Source organism: Pyrus communis, chromosome 13, assembly GCF_041283825.1.
Source record: "Pyrus communis isolate YQ-2024b chromosome 13, ASM4128382v1, whole genome shotgun sequence".
Taxonomy (NCBI): Eukaryota; Viridiplantae; Streptophyta; class Magnoliopsida; order Rosales; family Rosaceae; genus Pyrus; species Pyrus communis.
Window position 1 is genome coordinate 20,291,521 of NC_142577.1, and position 19,244 is coordinate 20,310,764.

The following is a 19,244-nucleotide window of genomic DNA, read 5'->3' on the forward strand; positions in this document are numbered from 1 at the left end:
GTATGTATGTGAAATTCTTAAGAACATCTCCATCAGTTGGTGAAAGGTAGAGGCAAGGGTATATAAGCTGTCCTTGTTCACTCTAAATAGTGCTTGCCCTTATGTAACTCTACTATTTTGAAAAGGTCAATGGCAAAGACAAGAGCAAGTACTATTCACAAATATATATAGGAATCCCTTAACAAGAGGGATCCCCATTTTTCAAAAAAAAAAAAAAAAAATGGGGACACCTTCTTGACTGTTGAATTGGCTTTAATGAAATTGTGTGGTTGAGATTAAATCACAGGCCACACAATCTCAACCACACAATTTCATTAAAGCCAAATCTAACGGTCAAGAGGATGTCCCTATTTTTATTATTTTTTTTGAAAAATGGAGATCCCTCTTGTTGAATGATTCCTATATATATATATATTTTTTTTTTTTTCATACTTTGAAAATAAAATGATTGTTTAGTTTCTAATAAATTATTTCAAATACAAGACAAAAGTATAGTATCACAACAAACATAACTAATTAAAAAAAACAAAAAAAGTCCCTTAATAATGCAACCAACTATGAAATTGAAACAATCTTATTATTCTCATTCAACCTAGGGGATAAAATCAGTGTGGCTGCTACTTAATACTATGATTTAGTGGTATTCCTCTTCACTTGTAAGTGAGAGGTTTTAGGTTCGATTCTCGCCAAAGACGAATTTGAACCACATTATTAGTAACCCATTGTGAGGCTAAACTCATCCCCTCCCTTTTAGTATAGATAATATCGTCATTTGTTCAAAAAAAAAAAAAAAAAAAAAAAAGAACAATCAGTGTGACTCAGCGCGTCTTCCCTTAAAATGTATGGAACTTCCTCATCTTCGGTGAGAAGTCCACAGAGATTATAATAGCCAAGCCTATGTCAATAAGTAGAGGAATCCTATTCCTACCTGATCTTTCTACACTGCATACTTCCTTATTAAAGATTGACTTGTGCTTAATAGAAAATTGAGCTTCATAGAGGCGTTGAAATAATTTCCTGATTTATATTTAATTTTGGACATATTTAAATTATTTTTTGAACCACATTAATGTTTTTATGAAGCAGCGAGTAAGGAAGTTAACCAACAAGGGCGCGAGTGGGGGAAGTGAATGCGGCAACGAGACGAAAGACTCTCAAACAAAACTTGTCATCCTTCCTACATCATACGCGACCGGACCAGACCAGAGTCCTCCCAGTCCCTCCCTCCCTCCCTCCCAATAATTCCATGTTTTTTTTTCTCACCTATACAATAAACTAAAATAAAAACTTTCCACTCTCCAATTCCTTAACAAATCTTTCATTCCTCACTCTGTCAGATTTGCCACTCTTTTCGTTTCTGGGTTTTTTTTCTTGGGGAGGGGCCTAAAAAATAGCAATGCAAGCAGCTCAATCAGTCTCCAATGGAGCTGTAGAATCTTCTCCTCCTCCTCCTCCTCCTCCTCCCCCTCCTCCTCCTCAGGTTTGTATCTCAACTTCCCCACCTTTTTACTGTTTTATTATGTTTCCATGTTTGCTTTTACTGTTTCTGTACCTTTTGATGCAACTTATGCTTTCTTCTTGCAAGATTTAAACTTTTTTGTGGACAAAATGCGAGATTTGAACTTGGATTTTCATTTTTTAGCTCAAGATATCAAGTGGGTGTCTTTTTTTGTCTGTTCATTTCCTCCCACTTTTTCTAAGAATATTTATTAGGTGTGCTACTTTATTAAATTAGAGTTGGGACCTTTGGTGATTTTTTGGATTTCAGATACCTAACTGTTACATTCTCTTTTGCCCTCCTTTATTAGTATTTTGCAGATCTTGATTGTGTTCTGCAAACTGCTTTTCTGTTACCTTTTCTAATTATTGCAGATCTGGACTGATTTAAATAACGGTTAAAAACCCCGGATTATACCAGAAAATCCCTTCATCTTTGCAACCATTTGGGTTGTTTTTGTGTAAAAAAGTGTCTTTGTATTTAAATTTTATTTATTGATATAAGAAATCTTATGAAAGCTTATAGACCAAATGAGAAGCAGTGTTAGATGTTATGATGTAGGGTGGTCTCCAAAATCTGAAGACAGTAAAGGAAGAAGGTACCGAACCAGAACCTGCCGGGAGGCGCCCGGATATATCACTTCAGATACCCCCAAGGCCTGCAGGTTTTGGCAGTAGCCGTAGCGGAAAGGGTTTACTACAGTCTCAAGGTTCCTCTAAGGGTAGCTCGCTATCAGGCGGCCTCTTCCGGGGTTTAAGCTTCAAGAAAAAAGGTAACCAACCGGATGGTGAGAAAAGCTGCCTCCTTAATTCAGGCCCCAGTAGAGCTCCTGAAAGTCCTACAATGGCCAATTCCGTATCGCCATTTTCTTGGAAAAGATGTACCTCTCTTCCTGTTACGCCGGCGTCAAATTTGTCCCCCTCGGTTGCTACACCTATCTCCGCAAGGATGTATAGTGAAGCGCACAAGCAACATGTAAGTGGTCATGCATTCTAGAGTTTTCCCTAGATTTTGAAATTCCACATGAACTTCTTTACACTTGGAGGTATAAAACTGGTGTGCAATAGAAGATCATAATCTTCCAAACAAAAATTGTGATCGACGATTTACCTACAGACATTGTAGATATCTTTTTCTTTTCCTCTCTTAAATGCTGTTTCCAAGAATGGTGTCTGTACGTACATTCATTGTTCCGGAAGTGGAATCTGATTTACATTTCCAGTTCAGAGTTCAGACACTCAAGATACCTCTTAATCGTTTTATATGATCATTCAGGTCAACTTCGCAATTAACCAATCTTTGTGCTTCTTTTAATTTTTTTTTTTCCGCTGCTAATGCTTAAGCTTCCATAGAAATGGCTTGTAAATCCGGAAATCATCCATCTGAAAAAAATTGAGATGGTTGTGATTAATTTCGTGCAGAAAGAAACTACAACAGTTTCGAGGTCCCTTTCTATGCCTGGACGAAATAAAGTCATTGTAAGATCCGTATCTTTTGCAACTAGAAATGGGCAGACTCAAACGGATCCTAGTGATGGTATGCGGTGAATCTATAATTCTGGTTTTCTGTTCATGCTGCATATGCAACTTACATATTTGTAACAATGAATGAATTTACTCACTATATTTCAACTACTTTTTGGCTTACGTCTCTCTCTCTCTCTCTCTCAAAGATGATTCACTATACATAATCCCTTCTAAATTTATTTTCGGCAACTCAGATAAAATAACTCCAGTTCCGGTGGAGGCCAATGATGAAGAAATTCCTGAAGAAGAAGCAGTGTGCAGGATATGTCTTGATGTATGTGATGAACAAAATACGCTCAAAATGGAATGCTTTTGCAAAGGTGCTCTCAGACTTCTACATGAAGAGTGCGCCATTAAGTGGTTTAGCACAAAAGGAAACAAGAAATGTGATGTATGTGGTCAAGAGGTTCAGAATTTACCTGTAACATTGCTTCGGGTTCAGAGCACTGCTCAAAGGGGTAGCAGACAGCAGAACAACCAACAGGGTTTGCATCCAGAAACGATAAGGTATGATAATGCATTATTGAGATCCTTCTGTTGAGGACTTTGATAGAGGGATGATATATATAGATTCATGATATCATGACTATTAAAGGTAAAGAAAAAACAGGTAGAAACCTATTTATGATGCATCCATTTCCATTCATTCACGATTGAACAGTCACGAACGTCCAAATAGATTTCTCAACATGTAATGTCAGAAGAGGATCTAAGTCGTTTGGATCGAAATCATAATTTCTTATCTCATAGAGACAAATGTCAGCCATCATACCCACGTCATTGATTTATGAATAGGCAGGCGACAGTGCTACCGTACAGTTTTCTTTTTTATCATGTCACCCGTCCACATTATTTGTAGAATCCAACTTATGATAGATATCGTGCTTCCTTTTTACTCTTTTGTAGCTAATAAAAGTCATATTTTATGCAGTGCCTGGCAGGACTTTGTGATACTGGTTTTAATTAGCACCATATGCTATTTCTTCTTCCTTGAGCAGCTACTGGTATGCCATTCTTCTATTGAAAAAAAATTAGGAACTAAGAATTTGATTTCTGCTATACTAACTTGTTCATGTCTCCTGATGAGTTCGATATCCCCCAATGAAATTCAAAATAATCCAATTGAATTGTACGTATTTATACCATACCGAGCGCTATGCAAGACATTGTGTAAGAAGTAAGAACACCTAAATTATGCGGCTTCAGGTGCCGTGAAATATTACCTGTTCATTTGTATGGTCTACAAACTATCTGAGCACATACAGGGTCCCAGAAAGTACGCATTGAAAGGCAGGACAGAGCTGGTTCAAATTGTGACTGATCGTTGGCATAACGATGCTAATTCTACTCTTTGCCAATGTGTAGATTCGTGACTTGAAAAATCAAGCGATTGTAATTGCAGCACCATTTGCATTTACATTGGGCCTCTTGGCATCTATATTCGCCATCATCCTTGGTATAGTGGAGCCTTTGAGATTTCTGCTTCTCTTCTCTTTATAAGTTTATAACTGTAACCACTTGCTTGTTTAATGTGCAGCAATCAGGGAGTATATATGGACATATGCAGCTCTTGAGTTTGCGCTTGTCGCTCTAATTGTCCACCTGTTCTACAGCACAGTGAGTGATGCTTTCGATTATTTGTGATCCAAACCCTGTCGTAAACATGCTCCATGGTTTTTGTGTGTGTTTGCGTTGCTTACTGCGGTTTTTTCTATGGTGCACCAAACTGCCTAACGCCAGACTTGAGTGCTTTGATTATTCACTCTTTGCCTTGTTAAGTAAAAGCTTTTTTGTTATTTCTTTCAGCTTCGTCTGACTGCCATTTACTCGGTATTGCTCGCTGCGGTATTGGGTTTCGGGATAGCGATGAGCCTCAACTCATTGTATATCCAATATTACACTTGGAGAGTTCAAGTTGCACAAACTCAAAGCTCTAACCCTGTATGACTGATTCCTGTAATTAACAAGCAATTGCATTTTGTGTTAGTAAATTGTAATCTTATATACTCTGGCCAAGTTGAATGTACAAGTTTTTGTATTTTTCTGTTTATATTTGTAAGTTTTTACTTAGTTTTCTAAACAATGTCGTGCCATTTGGGGCGGGAGAATTGAGCACAAGACTTCGAGTACAAGGATAGACGCTCTTACCCACTTAGGCTTGGTTGAAGGATGTAACATTTACAAGTTCGAGCAAGCACTAGAAGTTTGCATTATGAGCTCCAAACCAAAGCTCTATAAAATGAGAGCTCAAAAATGTTTGGGAACCATTGTGTTGAAACCGTAGAGCAATTAGTGCCGGAATGACGGCTCTGAGGCATTGAGTTTAGGCCTCGGTGGTGGTTTGTATTGGATAAGCTACCACATTCTAGGTATGTTGATACAACAAATGGATGTCGACTTCGAAACCTTGTTCAAGCTAAAGGTGGATGATGAATTAGACATGAAGGAAACTTATGCCGTCCACCTTCGTTGGATTGGAATGAGAAGTTTCCTTTATCTCTAATCCATCTTCTACCCTTAACTTGGGCACGCTTGGAAGTTGATATCCATTTCTTGTTTCAACATAATCCAATCCAATCTGATACACACCAAACGAGGCCTGAAAGTACGATATCTGTACGACTGAAAACCGTAACTTGATGCTTTTACAGTATGCACATCTTTAGATGCAGTAACCAGTAATCAGCCACATCACCCAATTAAAAAGGGAGAACAAAGAAACCTTTTCACAAATTTGCAAGTAGTACGGTTATATACAACATGGAGATTTTTACAGGGAAAACTCAACTAGTAATGCACATCATCACGACGAAAACGCCTGGCTGTGAAGGAGGAAAAAAGATGGAACAAATATAATTCCTTATCTATCTTTCGTCACAGGGAGGAACTTGTTGCCATCTTTCCTCAGCCATATGGTGGAACGGGTTTTCTTAACTTGATCTGTAAAGAGGCGATGCCTGTCACATAATTTGTGCAAGCGTGTTAGGAAACTAAGATTTGAATCCTCAATGCACATAATCTTCAGTTTCTTCCAATTTTTTAAAGAGGACAAAACCAATCGAATACAACGATGAGCATACAAGAACAAGAGACATTACTTTCTAATAATAAAGGTAAAATCCAGGGAAGTAAAACCAACCTTTCAAACTTCAGCTTCTGAGTAACAATCCCATTCAATAGCAACTCTGAGCTGTAAACTGTAGCTCCTGAAAGTATAAAGCAGTGTCAAAACAAAAAATAATAATCTCGTCTTCTTATAAATACTTGGTAAATAAAAGAGATGGCTGCTAACCTTTTTCGAGTAAAGGCACACAGATTTCATAATCTTCTTCACAAGATACAACCACCAGATCATCGGGAATTTTATCAGCCTCCAAAACAGATCTACCAATTCTTTCTATAGCCTAATGAGCATTTTGAACAAAATCAAAATCATTTCTGGAATTAATCGCAATCAAAAGTTCAGATAAAAACAGGATGAACTTTATATGTGCATGTTGCTGTATATGCGTGCGCGAAGAGAAAGAAAACTATACCTGGCCACCGACTGCTTTGACCAGACTTGAAATTATATCTTTACCAGGCTTCGTATTTGGGGTGATGAAGACTTTACGACCCTGCAAAACCTTGTCTTAATGGGAATGCATAATAAGTCTCTATCTGTGGGGACAAACATTAGGTTAATATTTACCTCCAGAAGTGGATGCTGGCACGCATGTGCCAACGAAGCTGGCATGCTAAAGCCGAACTCCTTCTCCTTCTTAGTATCCCTTAGTATATAGTTTTTCTCATCGATGAAACAACTAGCTTGTCCACAGCTATCAAGCCATAAATGCGTTACCACTGGTTTTCCAGCAGCAATAGCTTCTAACATATTCCTTGTACGCACGAATTGATCTGCTATGAAGTGCGTGGCATCTGTCATAGAGGATGCTACAGAAACTCCTAGTCGGCCCAAAATCTGCAAAAAACAGATTTGCAGATAAGATTAGTTTAGAACTTACATATTTTAAAAAAGACTAAACTCACTCACAAAATACCTTTTTCTGATGCTTAATTACATCGTCATCCAAGTGGTGGCTATACAATACTCGAACATCAGTCCTATCTCTCTTCCTTAGATCCTTTGATGCTGAAGTTGGTGTATTCCCATTTGCACTTAAGTCACGGATTTCTTTCAAAAGACCTGGCCTTGAAGGGGTCTTCTTGCATGTCTGTTTGAAATATTCACTACCCATACAAACTGGAGATGCATCATTGGCAATGGCAGGCACCTTACTGTTAACTGGAGTAGCACAACGTGAATCCGATGGCTTGCATTTCCCTAGTGGGGATTCATCCCTCATTTTAGTAGCAGAAGATGGATTTGCATCACTCCTCCTGTCAGGAATTCCAACTGCCTCTTCACCAGTTATAATCTCTGATATCATTCTCCCATCCTTGTGAAGAGGAACTTTCCCAGGATCACTTTTTACACTTTGATGTGCATACTTTCTAGCCAAATTCTGGTCTCCACGTGTACATGATCGGGTTCTTCTTGTTGATTTTACATCAACACAAATTCTTTGAGCAGCACCCTTAGATCTTGTGTGCCTAGTGACACGCTGTCCAACTTTGTCTGGCTGAACAAATGGGGTAGACGGAACATTTAAGTTATCAGGCCCACAAACCTGACCAGATAACTTTCTCCTAGATCTTTTTCCTTTGGAGAAGCTTAAAGCATCCAATTTGATGCCATAGCAAATAGTTTCAAATTTGAGATCTGAACCATCATGTTGGCTTGGTTTATTATTTCCAACTTCTCCGGATCGACTGGGACCCGATTTTGAAAACTTTGCATTCAACACAGTAGACACCTTACCACCTGTGAAACTAATTATTTTCTCTCTAGTTGCAATATACTCTGTTTGAGCGCTCGACTCTTTTCCACAATCACTGGATGCTTTGTCAGCTTTCTTTAACTGATTTACCACCATAGACCGTCTTGTTCGACGTGCAATGGGTGTAAAAGTACCAATATCCTGTTGTAAATTCTTTTTTATAGATCCTTCTGTTCTTAGGTCAATAGCAACAGGAGGTATTTTCTCCATGTTTTTGCTCCCGTCGATGTTAAGATGATTTTTAGCAATGGACTTCCCCTTCTTTGATTTTGTTATCACCACCTCTGTTTCACACTGTTTTCTAGTATTCTTAGAAATTTCCAGAGGTGAAATTGAATAATGTTTGCTTAATCTGGCACCAACCCTTGTTTTCTTGGCTTGTCGAGTTTCTCGAGAAGCAACCCCTGCATCAGTAAAACGCCCTCTTTTTCGAGAAGAAGGTTTCATTGAACAAATTCTATTCTTTGATTTTTCTCCCATCGAACCTTCAGGAGGGCTCTTTCCAGCACCTTGATTTTCATCACTAGCATCACAATTGGAAATCCCTACACCATAACACAAGGCTTCTATAGCTTCAGCTGCCATTTGAGTATCAAAGCCTACATTCATCATTTCAGGCGCATCGTTCTTATTAACATTAGTATCCAGCTGCTCTCTTGGGGAGTCATTGTTGAACTGTTCGTCGAGCTCACTGACAAGATTCTTTATATGCTTCATTTCATCTTCATGTACTGTCTTCTTGTCAACTTTTGATTTATGTAACAATAGTTTTGAATCAGAATGAACTACACCTATTATCTTGTTCTTTCCTTGTAATTGTGTTTTGAGGTCCTTCTTCTCCTCCTGTCTTTTCCCTTTAGACTTCTGGGGTTGGGGAAGAGATCTCCACCCATGGCTTCCACCATCAAAGAAGTCTGCTTTTCTTCGGCGGAAAAATTCACCTCCTTCTTCATCCTCACGGTTATCATCCCAATCAAAAATCCCTTTATCTATGCTTTTGTCATTGGCTTTCTTGGCCAATATTTGTGGCCCCTTTGCACTTGAGACAAATTTTGAAGTGTCCCTAGCGCTCTTTCCATGGCCAACTTCTTTATTAGACTCGTCAAGATTATTTTGGAGGAACTTATCCACAAAATCAAGTGCATTAGCTTGTGATAATTCTCCTGGTTCTTGAGAGTCAACATAGCTTAACCCTGCCAAATTACAAGGAAACTGAAGCAAATCTTCCCCTTCTTCACCACTACCTCTGTGATGAGAAATTTCCGTGTTTTCAGCATCTGAATCCTCAGGAAAAAGTTTTCTTGCTGTTGAACCACCAGTCCTGCATTTTTTCTCATTCCTTGAATCATGTTCCTGCCTGACTTCTTCTCCATTTATAGTTGAACCCCCTAGAAGAGATACTGCATTATCTTTACCAGAAAGTTGATCCAAAGACTGATTATTACTTCGAACAGAACGAGACTTATTGTTGGTGCCCTTCATAATTGTACTGCAAGCTGCTAGATCAGAGGCCTGTAAGGATGCTGCACATACCGAGGTAAAATGCTTATGCACAGAACCTGATTAAAATGGCAGATTGACATATTAGATCATATCAGGAGTGCATTATATTATTAGATTGAGCAGTCATGAATTCTGACTTTCCCAATACTCCTACAATTAGGACCAAAAAGACAATCCACCAGAAATTCCAATGTAAGTAGCTAGACAATAATTCAGATGATGTTTCCTTTATAATTTATTTTATTTTAGTAGAAAATCAATTAAACATATCAATAGACAATAGACCCAGACATCTGGCCTTGAAATAAAAAACCAATAGTATGCTCAAACAAAATGACATTGCCCTAAACCAAAACCAGTATAGCAAAATATATATGATACACCTTCCATGCAACTTGAGTCTTATAAAAGATGCAACTCTACGAGGGTCGAGTCTTTGCAAGTTCATCCCAAACAAAGCAATGAAGGAGTTACTTAATACACAACCATGATCTTGCATGCATAAAACTTTACCCAATTTCTGATTAACAAAAATGCAGTCTAACCATGAAAAAGTGGGATAGATCATACCTGGTCTCAGTTCCGGGGAGCCTTCAACCACAGGTGTTGCAGCAGAAACATGGAGCCCTAAAAGATAAAACCCCAACTTACTTTTAAGATTAGCACATAATGAGTGCATGCAGAATTTATATGAAAAAGAGAGCTTCATTTGAATTCACGAATTCCTAAAAATGAAGAAATAGAACAAACATTTGAAAACCAAGGAATTAAAATTTCATTCAAAAGAAGAATCAATGATAAGGAAAATGTACTAATTTGCAATCCATGAGACCATTATGTAATTCATGAAATACCAGATAAAGAAAAAGAATGAGGCATCAATTATTTAATCATGCATAGTTAGGATTTAGACCGTGAATGACACTTTTTAAAATATAGTAGTTATGAAAGGATTTGTATTCTTGCCTAGATTAAAGAGGTCAAACCTGCATTGTGTTGATTGTCGACCGAATAATTGGCTTGCTCCATTAACCCATTTACACTATTTTCACAAGGAGTGCGGCGAATATTCTCCTCATTCACTAATTGACCAGAACCTCTCTGTACTGATTCATCATCACTTAGATCCTTACTATCATCGAAAACTTCAGTTGTATCCGACTCCTCACTGTCAGTGTCACTGACAACTACATCATCAAACTCTAATAACTGGGTCTCCTCCATGTTCGCATAGCAGTTGATATCATCCAATACTTGTGTTTCACCACCAAAACCCATTGCTTGTGTATCACTACCGAAATCCATCACCTGTGCATCCCCACCAAAATCCATTACTTGGGTTTCGCCACCAAAATCCATTACTTGGGTTTCCCAACCAAAATCCATTAATTGGGTTTCGCCACCGAAATCTATTAATTGGGTTTCACCACCAAAATCTACCATTTGGGTTTCAAATGCATCTTCAACTGGAACAGTGTCATTACAAGGCACGGTGTCTCGCACTAACTCATCCGCATCCCTCGATTTGCCCTTTTCATCTAATTTTCAATAAAACAAAAAAGAAGAAAAGAAATCTCAAGCACAATTATAATCCTAAACGAAAAGACAACAGCATTCACATCCTGACATGCGTGAAAGACATACTAAAGCACAGCCACATCAAAATGCTCACAATGGCATGCACAATTTCAAGTCACACTTCAGCTCAAACATGTAACAAAATCACACTTTTCCATGAAAAAATTCAGAGAGAAAAAACACAACAGAAATCTTTGAATCGAAAGTTTTACCATGCGAGCATGAATTCAACAAATTTAACTCCTTGTATATAAATTCACATTAAAATCACCATAAAAAACAAAACTTTAACAAACAAAAAAATTACCGGACGATGGAGGGCTTGAAATCTGAGTGTCAATGGGCTCGGTGTCTGCGCAATCGGCGACTGAGTTTGTCTCCATCGGCATGATTTCGTCGCCATTCCAGAGAGAACCCATTTCAACTCATATCGGAAACTAGATCAGAATCCACGGGAACCCCAGAAAAAAAAAAAAAGCATTGAAATTTCAGAAGGAAAAAATACGATAAACAAGAAGAAAAATTGATGGAGAGGATCGAAGGCGGAGTGGGAAATGCGGAAGTGAGAAAAGAAAGACGACCAATTGGGAAAGAGAGGAGCGAGAGAGAGATTAGGGTTAGGGTTTTTGGAGGTGGAGGGAAAATAGTGGGGGGGGGAGTAATGAAATTTTGGAGGGAAAATTAAGGAATGTAGGACAACACTTTGTGACTGTCTGATTTAACCGGAACCGAAGTTGGTAACTTCTTCTTCACTTTCTCTCTTTTGTTTTTACTTGTCGGACACCTGTACAGTAAAACTGTGAAAACAAAAGTACTACAAAAAACCGAATCCGGATCCTTCCCGCATCTCTTTTACGAGGATTTTGAAAATTCGGAAATCATATCTGTACATATACATCGTAAATTATGTTGTTAAAAATTATTTTAAATACTTTTATTTAAAATCAAATACAAACAGTACCTGACAAAAACTGACCGTACAATGTATAATAAACAGACATAATTTACGGATCCCCAAAATCCTTACCAAAAGGATCTGTAGAATCCTGTTGGCAAACAACCTTCACTTCACCAGTTACAGGAAACGATAAAATAAAGATCGAACGGCTGAAAATCATCAGCCTAATATAGAGCATGTTGATGTACTTACTTGATAATCTCTGGTCTAATACTATAAATAATGATATAATAACATGACCGGCCGTTTGGTCTAGTGGTATGATTCTTGCTTTGGGTGCAAGAGGTCCCGAGTTCGATTCTCGGAACGGCCCCTTTTTATTTTTGTTTCTTCTTCTCTCTGTTTATTAGTAGGGTAATGAGTTAAAATTAAAATATGTTGTTTAAGTTCTGGTCCTCCAATGTAATAACAAAATACATCGTTTAATAAATTTTAGTGAAGAGATAAACTTACATGCAGCAGTATACAACCGGGAAGCTGATATGACCGTATCCTAAACAAGAATGCAAGTGTTTCTTCTCCTCAATAATAAGGAAGTAACATACAAAAGTATATGGGATGTGATTGGATGCAGCACCTACTACTGTAGGACTATAATCCCAAGTACAACAAACATATGCTGTACAATGCCTTTTAACTTCCCGGCAGCTGTCGGACATGGTCGGACCAAAGCACTTACTTGAACTAGGAAGCCAACCTGTTGGATGAACAACTACAAAACAAAGCTTAATATTTTGACATCAAAGTAAAAAGCTAACAGAAGCGTATATATAGGAAGATGTGGTTGTTCATCAGAAAATTCAAATACTAGGTTCCAGATACAGGAAAAAATTTCAGTTTTTCTTTTCTTAACTGTTTGGCCAACATTCCAGTATTGGTAGCTCAAGTTTCAATGAAAACTAAAGGATCTATAAACAAGATATTCAGAATACGCAATACAAAAAACCGGCAGAGACACCTCCTCCTTCCTCACCAAAGACCAAAGTAGCCTGCAAAATTTTCCTGCCTCGTAATACCAATCAAAAGACGGCTGGTTGGTTCGTTAATCAGAACTGGGCAGGCTCGGTCACGCTAGAATACATCAGAATCTTCTCCCAGACGGTTCCATTTCCCACACCAGCATCCTGGGAAGAGGCCCTATGAAGCAAAAGGCTAGTCTGATTGCCAACTCAAGTCTGGCTAAAGAACCAAAGCGGCAATGCAGCAGGATCAAGTTCCCAGCACCCCCTGAGGCTGCCACCTTTTTGGTTTGTTAGCTTGAAAGAAGGAATCATGTGAGAAAACCTTAGTAGCTCTACCCCACGGATGGTCATGGTTTCAGCTGATCCTCCTTTCAACCGAGTCTTGAAAACTGAGTTGAAACCATCCACACGCTCTAAAATCAAGACCTCTCTTTGCATATCATTTTCTGACCACACTGCCACTATGTCATACTCGCAGGTATCCAAGTCAGAACACGAGAGATCAGCTGTCCAGTTCTTATACAACGCCCAAACCTCACCTCTCTGAGGATATATTTCAAAATCATTCTTACCAATAGAAATTGCAGTTACCCGGTGTGAGAAGGACAGAGTAGAATCATAGTCCTGGAGCGTACTCCTTCTAACCCTAAATCTCCCGCAGCAAACGGGCATCTCCTCATCATGCCATCGAATCACCCTGTCTGGTAGTAAGTTGGAAGCAAGCCATGCAATATACAATTTGGACCGGTGACAATCAAGGTTCTTTATCTGGCCATAGTATTTTGGCAAGCCATCCTCATCACTATACAATGCCCAGATCTGACCAATCTCAAACTTTTCCAGAGATTTATCAGCATCAAAGTTGTAGAACTCAGCTTCTGGAATAGCGATGCCTTCTGGGGATGACCCTTCAGGAACATTACTGTCTTCATCCCTTGTATCTGGAGATTTAGAAAAACCATTACTATGAGTACTAGCCTCTGGTTTCCGATCTCTAGAAATAGGAACTTCTTCAATATTAAAAGGCAAAGAGGCAGGATCAAGCTCAACAGATCCTGATGGAATTCCTACTCCTTCGTCACCAGTCAATGTATAAGATGGAACTCTGTGGGAAAACCTCAATAATTCTCCTGGTGGAACTTGAAATGTGCCTTTCCCATCCTTAACCCTTCGACACAAAACACTCACAAAACCTTTCACCTTGTCCAAGAGTGCAACAGATATTCCAACATCCTCAGAATAGTCTGATAAAATATCAACAAATTCGTATTCAAAGTTCAGCTTCTGATAAGATTCTGGATCAGTGTACAAGTTTATGTCCCAGTTCTTGAAAATGGCCCAAGTCTCTCCCTTTCTTGGATATATCATGTAAGAACTTCTAATCTTCCCACAAGTCATCAAATGAGAGAAAATGGGAAGATCTTTTGTGATTTCAGAGTCACCTTGTCTGAATTTACCACAAGAAAACGGCAAGTCAGCTTTGGCCCATTTCATTTCATTATCATCATCGGGGTCAGGCTCTAGCCAGGTTATCTGCAACTTGAACTCAGGTGAGTGAATTTTCTTGATTCTAGCATAGAATCTTGGCATCCCATTTCGAGTATCATAAATAGCCCACACCTGCCCAGATTCAAAGAGTTCTTCTTTCCGGTACCTCTCAAAGTCGTTGAAATCATTATCAGGAAAAGAATACAAGGGGTCTGGTTCTTGTTTTTCATTGGAGCTTTTATGTGATGCAGAATTCTCAAGTGCCTCAGAAATTTTCTTAGAGTCAAATACTTTCACCCTTTCTTTAGCCCCAGACTTCTTTTCCCCAACTCTATTTGTCAAACACTCTTCTTTCTGTTTCACCTTTTCATCTACTTTAGTGTCAGCGGCACAATCAGATTTATTATTCATTATAGATTCCTCCACTTGAGATGCGTCTTCATTTTCCTCTTCAGTGGCACAGGATGAGACATTCCTCTTCTCCCTTTTTGATAGAGGAGTGTCTTCACCATCGCTCAGATTTTCCTTATAAGAAATGTGCTGCTTATGCCGTGAAGATCTCCGTGGTTGCTGGTCTCCATAAATTCCAGATTTCAGTCCAGCCTGAAGAACAGCATCGTCAATGACCATATCTTCTTCAGAATCACTGCTGCTTGCATCATCAATGACCATATCTTCTTCAGAATCACTGTTGCCTTCAGAGTCACTGCTTTCACTGGATTCTACTACACGTTTCCTTTCTCTCTTACGCTTTACCTTTTCTGAGCGAACACCTGAAGAGCTACTTGACTTTTGGTCTGTCTTTTGGAAAGGTTTAGCTTTGGAGTTTTCAGCTCCAACATTCCTCTGAAGTCTCACTTCAGACATGTTAACATTGACTTTTTTGGGGGGAAATGCCTGCTGACTTAAGTTAGTTGGTGGTGGTGGTGGTGGTGGTGCGCCACCTGGCACATTTGTGTCATATGCAACGAAGGGCTTACCGCAGCCTTGACAACGAAGAGATCTAAGAAGAACTTCTCTATAATACTGGTACTTAACTGAACAAAATGGGCAGGCAGTCCAAAAAGTCGATCGGGCATCTGAATACCCCGGTGGAAAAGGCTGTTGCTGCTGCTGGCTCTGGAGATTAACACCTGAAAAGTTGCCTCTGGAGTAGTTTTGAACTCCAGGATTTGAGTTCCAACTCGCCCTATGTGGGGGTCGATGTGGCACACCTGTTTTACTCACAGAAGTCTTGCGTTTTAGGTCATGCATGCTCCGTTTGTCACGGTCCAAAAGCACTCTTTGAGCTTCACCAATCAGCTTAAAAGCAGCTTCTGCACCAGAAAACTTGTTTTTATCAGGATGAAGTTGGAGAGCAAACTTCCTGTACTGCTTCTTAATTGTTATCTCATCCGCTGTTTGATCAATCTGAAGGATACCATACCAGTCCATCTCAGTCCCAAACAATTTCTCAGCAGAGCAATGCACATCACAAACCATAAGCATCTGAGACACATTCTCCAGATCAGGATAGAGTTGTTGCGCTTTTATAGCAATCTTACGAGCCCCCACGAAATCCTTGCTCTGCATCTTCTTCTCAGCAATCACCTTGGCCCTAATGGCCTCTTCCTTATTGCAATCCATCACTAATCTGGAGAACCTGAGTTGACTTAAGCTGATTTAATAGTGCATAAAGCAACAGGAAACATTATAACCCCAAAAGCATGCTTCTTTGATGAAATAAAGACAAGTTTGAATTCCGAACTTTTCAATATCACAAGTCACATCCACTTGAACCCTGCCAATTCTGTATCAACTTAAGAGTTAGGACCAATTAAAAGCCTTTAATCAACATAGAGAAAAACAAACAAGGTGTAAGCGACTACAAGTGTGCAACATTTTACCTCCAGTGTTACTTATTAAGTTGATATTCAAACTAAAGGAAGGTAATGGAAAATGCATTTTTCAGTATAATAGTAAATCACTAAGCACTTATGTGGTGGAACTTAAAAAGATGAGATGTGAAAAACAAAACAAAATTTGAGTAATAAGCAAATAACCAGCGCAAATATTATCATCACATATCAGAAAACAACTCAACTAACTCCATAAACCGCCCAGAACCACATTCAAAATAATTAATGAAAAACAGGAAACCAAAGTTAAAAATAAAAAAAATAAATATAGAAAACCACAATACAATGAATTGCTTTCTCAGGAAAACCATAAAATAATAACACAATACGAATTAAAACCAAAGGAAGAAATAAGAACAAGAAGTACACAATAAAATATCCCATTTCCCAGAGCTAGACATAGCAACTTATCTCACACAGTCCTCTCCCCAACGGTACCTTTGGAACGCAAATGAAATCCTTGAGTTTATAGAATTTCAATTCCAAACATTTTCCCCCATATTTCGAAAGCTAAAACTGTGTAGAGTTCATTCTCAAATTCATGATTTGTAAGAATTTTCAAAAAATCCTTTCAAACTGAGACAATTGTGTATTACCTCAACCCGAACAAATACAAATCTGTACAGCGGGCGATTGTCTACAGCCGGCACAATGGAGAAAACTTGGTCCAACTGGAAGGGATTGGTCTTATACTAAACTACCAAACTAACCTGCAGCAATTACGACTTGTAAGTTTAAATTAGACAATAATAAACATTGAACTCTGTCCTAAACACTAAATTCCATTCACAAATGAATTCATTTGCAAATTTTAAAAAAAAAAAAAACTTATTTTCATTTGGTCCCAGAGCACAATTCACTTTATAAACCAAACACATTATACCAACCGGTCCAACATAGAAGCCTTAATCCACATGCAATCCAACCCCAAAAAAACCCATAACATCACAGTCCAATAACCAAAACCCTTGTAAAATTTGGTAAAATGGGGAGGCATAACCCTAATTTCACCCAAAAACTAATAAAAAAAAAGTATGAAAAATTTGAAAAATTACTGTAATTTGTTGGCATATTTGAATCGTAAAAATAAACCCCAAAAAGTATGCGTACTATAATACAGCGAACAAACAGAAGTCAAACATCGCTCTTCAAGCTAAAGATGGAAGCTTGAACAACTTTGGGAAAACCCCAGAAAGTGATTAAATGGTAAAACGAATTCGAAAAAAAAAGGGGGTTTTGAAAATGAAGCGCTTACTCGTTTGTTTTGGCTGAGAAATCACAGGGCTGGATTTGGGAGACAGGAGTCCGGAGGGACCTGGGGCTTTCAGAAGTGGGGAAGAAGAAGACCTCTGATACTTCGGCTTATTTCTCTAATGCCACTCGTTCAGTCTCTTGGGTTTATTGGTAATTAGAGTTGTAATTTATTTCAAAGTGAGGGGGATTTCTATTCATTAGATTTTCGATTTGCCCCTTGGTCTTCCCATTGTGGTGTTCGTGAAGAACTGCATTTCGCTCCAAGAAGGGGAAACGTTGGGATTGAACTTCAATGATCCACCATGGAATTACAATTCTAGCATCTTTCGAAATTACTAAAAAGGACACTCATCAATTAGGGCATAGGGAATATCAATGCCCGGGCCCGGCCCACCTCTTGAAGTTGGGCTCTGGCCCGGCTTGGGTTGGATCGTTTTGGACTTATAGATTATTTTAGGTCAAGAACGATTTCGATTTTAAAGCCTTAACCAAAACTCGCAGATTTGGATCAAAGTGAGCCTGAATGCATTTAACCGTATAAGCTACAAGTTCCTTGTAAACTACTAACTAAAGATGTATAATAGTAAGATTGTGTTTGGTACGGTTACTAAACCAAAAATAGCATACCGATTATCATACCAAACATTTCGCATGTTAAAATTGGTTACCATTGTCATGCTGCAAAATTGGTAATTGAATGATCCCATTTGGTTGGAGTAAGGATCAAGTTAAATAGATGTTTATCTTTGAGTTAATGATCAACCTCATCCCTTTGATACATGAGGTAGGTCTTTGTTGAGACAAATTGAAAGAACTGATTTTTGAGTTGGTGTTCCAACTCTTTATCTACTACTAGCTATTATATAAAAGACCACTTGGATTCACAAACGCATTGCGTATAAGACCACTTGGATGGATTGATACACATGTTTTTCATTCATTTGTCAAACACTGAACTGATTATCTTGAGTTGAGAATCTTGTGAAGGAGAAAGGAAAATGGGTAATGAGGAAGACTGTTGTGTAGTTGAGTCTAATTCTTGGCAGGTATTAGGTCTCATTTCAGCCCCAAAGTGCCTATTAAATCAGGGTAATATTTGGGACTGGCAATAAGGAATTATGCAAGAGTGCTAGCAAAAGGGAGATGGTATATTGGGTTTGGGATAATGAGTTTGAAATAATGGTTGTTGTGCATTCATACATATCATTTATAGATGCGTTTTGATAATGAGTTTGAAATAATGGTTTCTTGCACCTGATCTGGATTCAAACCCCGTCGGTTCCCTAGTCTAACATCTAATCTAACAAATCTATCGTTTGATAAAATAAAAAAAAGCAAACATTGAAGAGTTCAATTATATTCCTTGAAATATCTTCATGAAGCCACAATCAACACTGTAGATCTGGATCAAGGATGATAATTTAACCTGTCAAACTTGATCTCTGCAGGTAACCGGTCTGAACAATTTGATTTTGGAGATTAAATATCGAATATTTTACAGTTATGGGTAGCCGTCAGGTAAATTTCTCAATTTCGAATTTGGCTATGGTTATTTAGGGCATCCCAGAATCCAAACCGTTTTCATTTTATTATATGGAGAAACAAGTCATTAAATATGGAAGTCCGTTCTAGTAATTATATGCATTATCATTGGCACAAATATTTAATATTATTTATTATATGCACTGTATCAGTTGTA

At 38.4% G+C, this 19,244-nt stretch overlaps 3 protein-coding genes and 1 non-coding gene across 11 annotated transcripts; 2 read left to right on the top strand and 2 right to left on the bottom strand.

Annotated features, from left to right (window-relative positions):
• The first annotated feature begins 1,077 nt into the window (after positions 1-1,077).
• LOC137735893 (RING/U-box superfamily protein) lies at positions 1,078-5,074 on the top strand. 3 transcript variants are annotated; one of them, XM_068475246.2, is made up of 8 exons: positions 1,078-1,480; positions 2,060-2,473; positions 2,920-3,034; positions 3,219-3,531; positions 3,956-4,028; positions 4,390-4,480; positions 4,562-4,641; positions 4,831-5,074. In XM_068475246.2, exons 1-8 carry the CDS (start codon positions 1,397-1,399, stop codon positions 4,969-4,971), a joined length of 1,311 nt encoding a protein of 436 aa, XP_068331347.2. In that variant the 5' UTR covers positions 1,078-1,396; the 3' UTR covers positions 4,972-5,074. The 3 variants fall into 3 exon arrangements, with proteins under 3 accessions (XP_068331347.2, XP_088538456.1, XP_088538457.1); XM_088682331.1 differs by having other exon boundaries at positions 1,191-1,480; positions 2,046-2,473; XM_088682330.1 differs by lacking the exon at positions 4,390-4,480.
• A 649-nt stretch (positions 5,075-5,723) lies between these two features.
• LOC137737610 (uncharacterized) lies at positions 5,724-11,699 on the bottom strand. Of its 3 annotated transcripts, none has more exons than XM_068477146.2 (9): positions 11,293-11,699; positions 10,394-10,945; positions 9,978-10,034; positions 7,065-9,427; positions 6,716-6,985; positions 6,561-6,641; positions 6,317-6,428; positions 6,164-6,230; positions 5,724-5,981 (listed from the first exon to the last, which is right to left on the bottom strand). In XM_068477146.2, the coding sequence occupies exons 1-9, from the start codon at positions 11,402-11,404 to the stop codon at positions 5,885-5,887; spliced, it is 3,711 nt and encodes a 1,236-aa protein (XP_068333247.2). In that variant the 5' UTR covers positions 11,405-11,699; the 3' UTR covers positions 5,724-5,884. The 3 variants fall into 3 exon arrangements, with proteins under 3 accessions (XP_068333247.2, XP_088538451.1, XP_088538450.1); XM_088682325.1 differs by having other exon boundaries at positions 7,065-9,400; positions 11,293-11,677; XM_088682324.1 differs by having other exon boundaries at positions 7,065-9,463; positions 11,293-11,677.
• A 485-nt stretch (positions 11,700-12,184) lies between these two features.
• Positions 12,185-12,256, top strand: TRNAP-UGG (transfer RNA proline (anticodon UGG)). The gene has a single exon. It is a non-coding gene; the product is annotated as a tRNA-Pro (tRNA).
• Positions 12,257-12,689: 433 nt separating this feature from the next.
• On the bottom strand, positions 12,690-17,857 carry LOC137736172 (uncharacterized). Of its 4 annotated transcripts, XM_088682328.1 has the most exons (4): positions 17,547-17,857; positions 16,888-17,001; positions 15,820-16,182; positions 12,690-15,709 (listed from the first exon to the last, which is right to left on the bottom strand). In XM_088682328.1, the coding sequence occupies exons 3-4, from the start codon at positions 15,890-15,892 to the stop codon at positions 13,113-13,115; spliced, it is 2,670 nt and encodes an 889-aa protein (XP_088538454.1). In that variant the 5' UTR covers positions 15,893-16,182; positions 16,888-17,001; positions 17,547-17,857; the 3' UTR covers positions 12,690-13,112. The 4 variants fall into 4 exon arrangements, with proteins under 4 accessions (XP_088538454.1, XP_088538452.1, XP_088538453.1 ...); XM_088682326.1 differs by having other exon boundaries at positions 12,690-16,182; XM_088682327.1 differs by having other exon boundaries at positions 12,690-16,035; positions 17,547-17,807.
• Between the last annotated feature and the right edge of the window lie 1,387 nt (positions 17,858-19,244).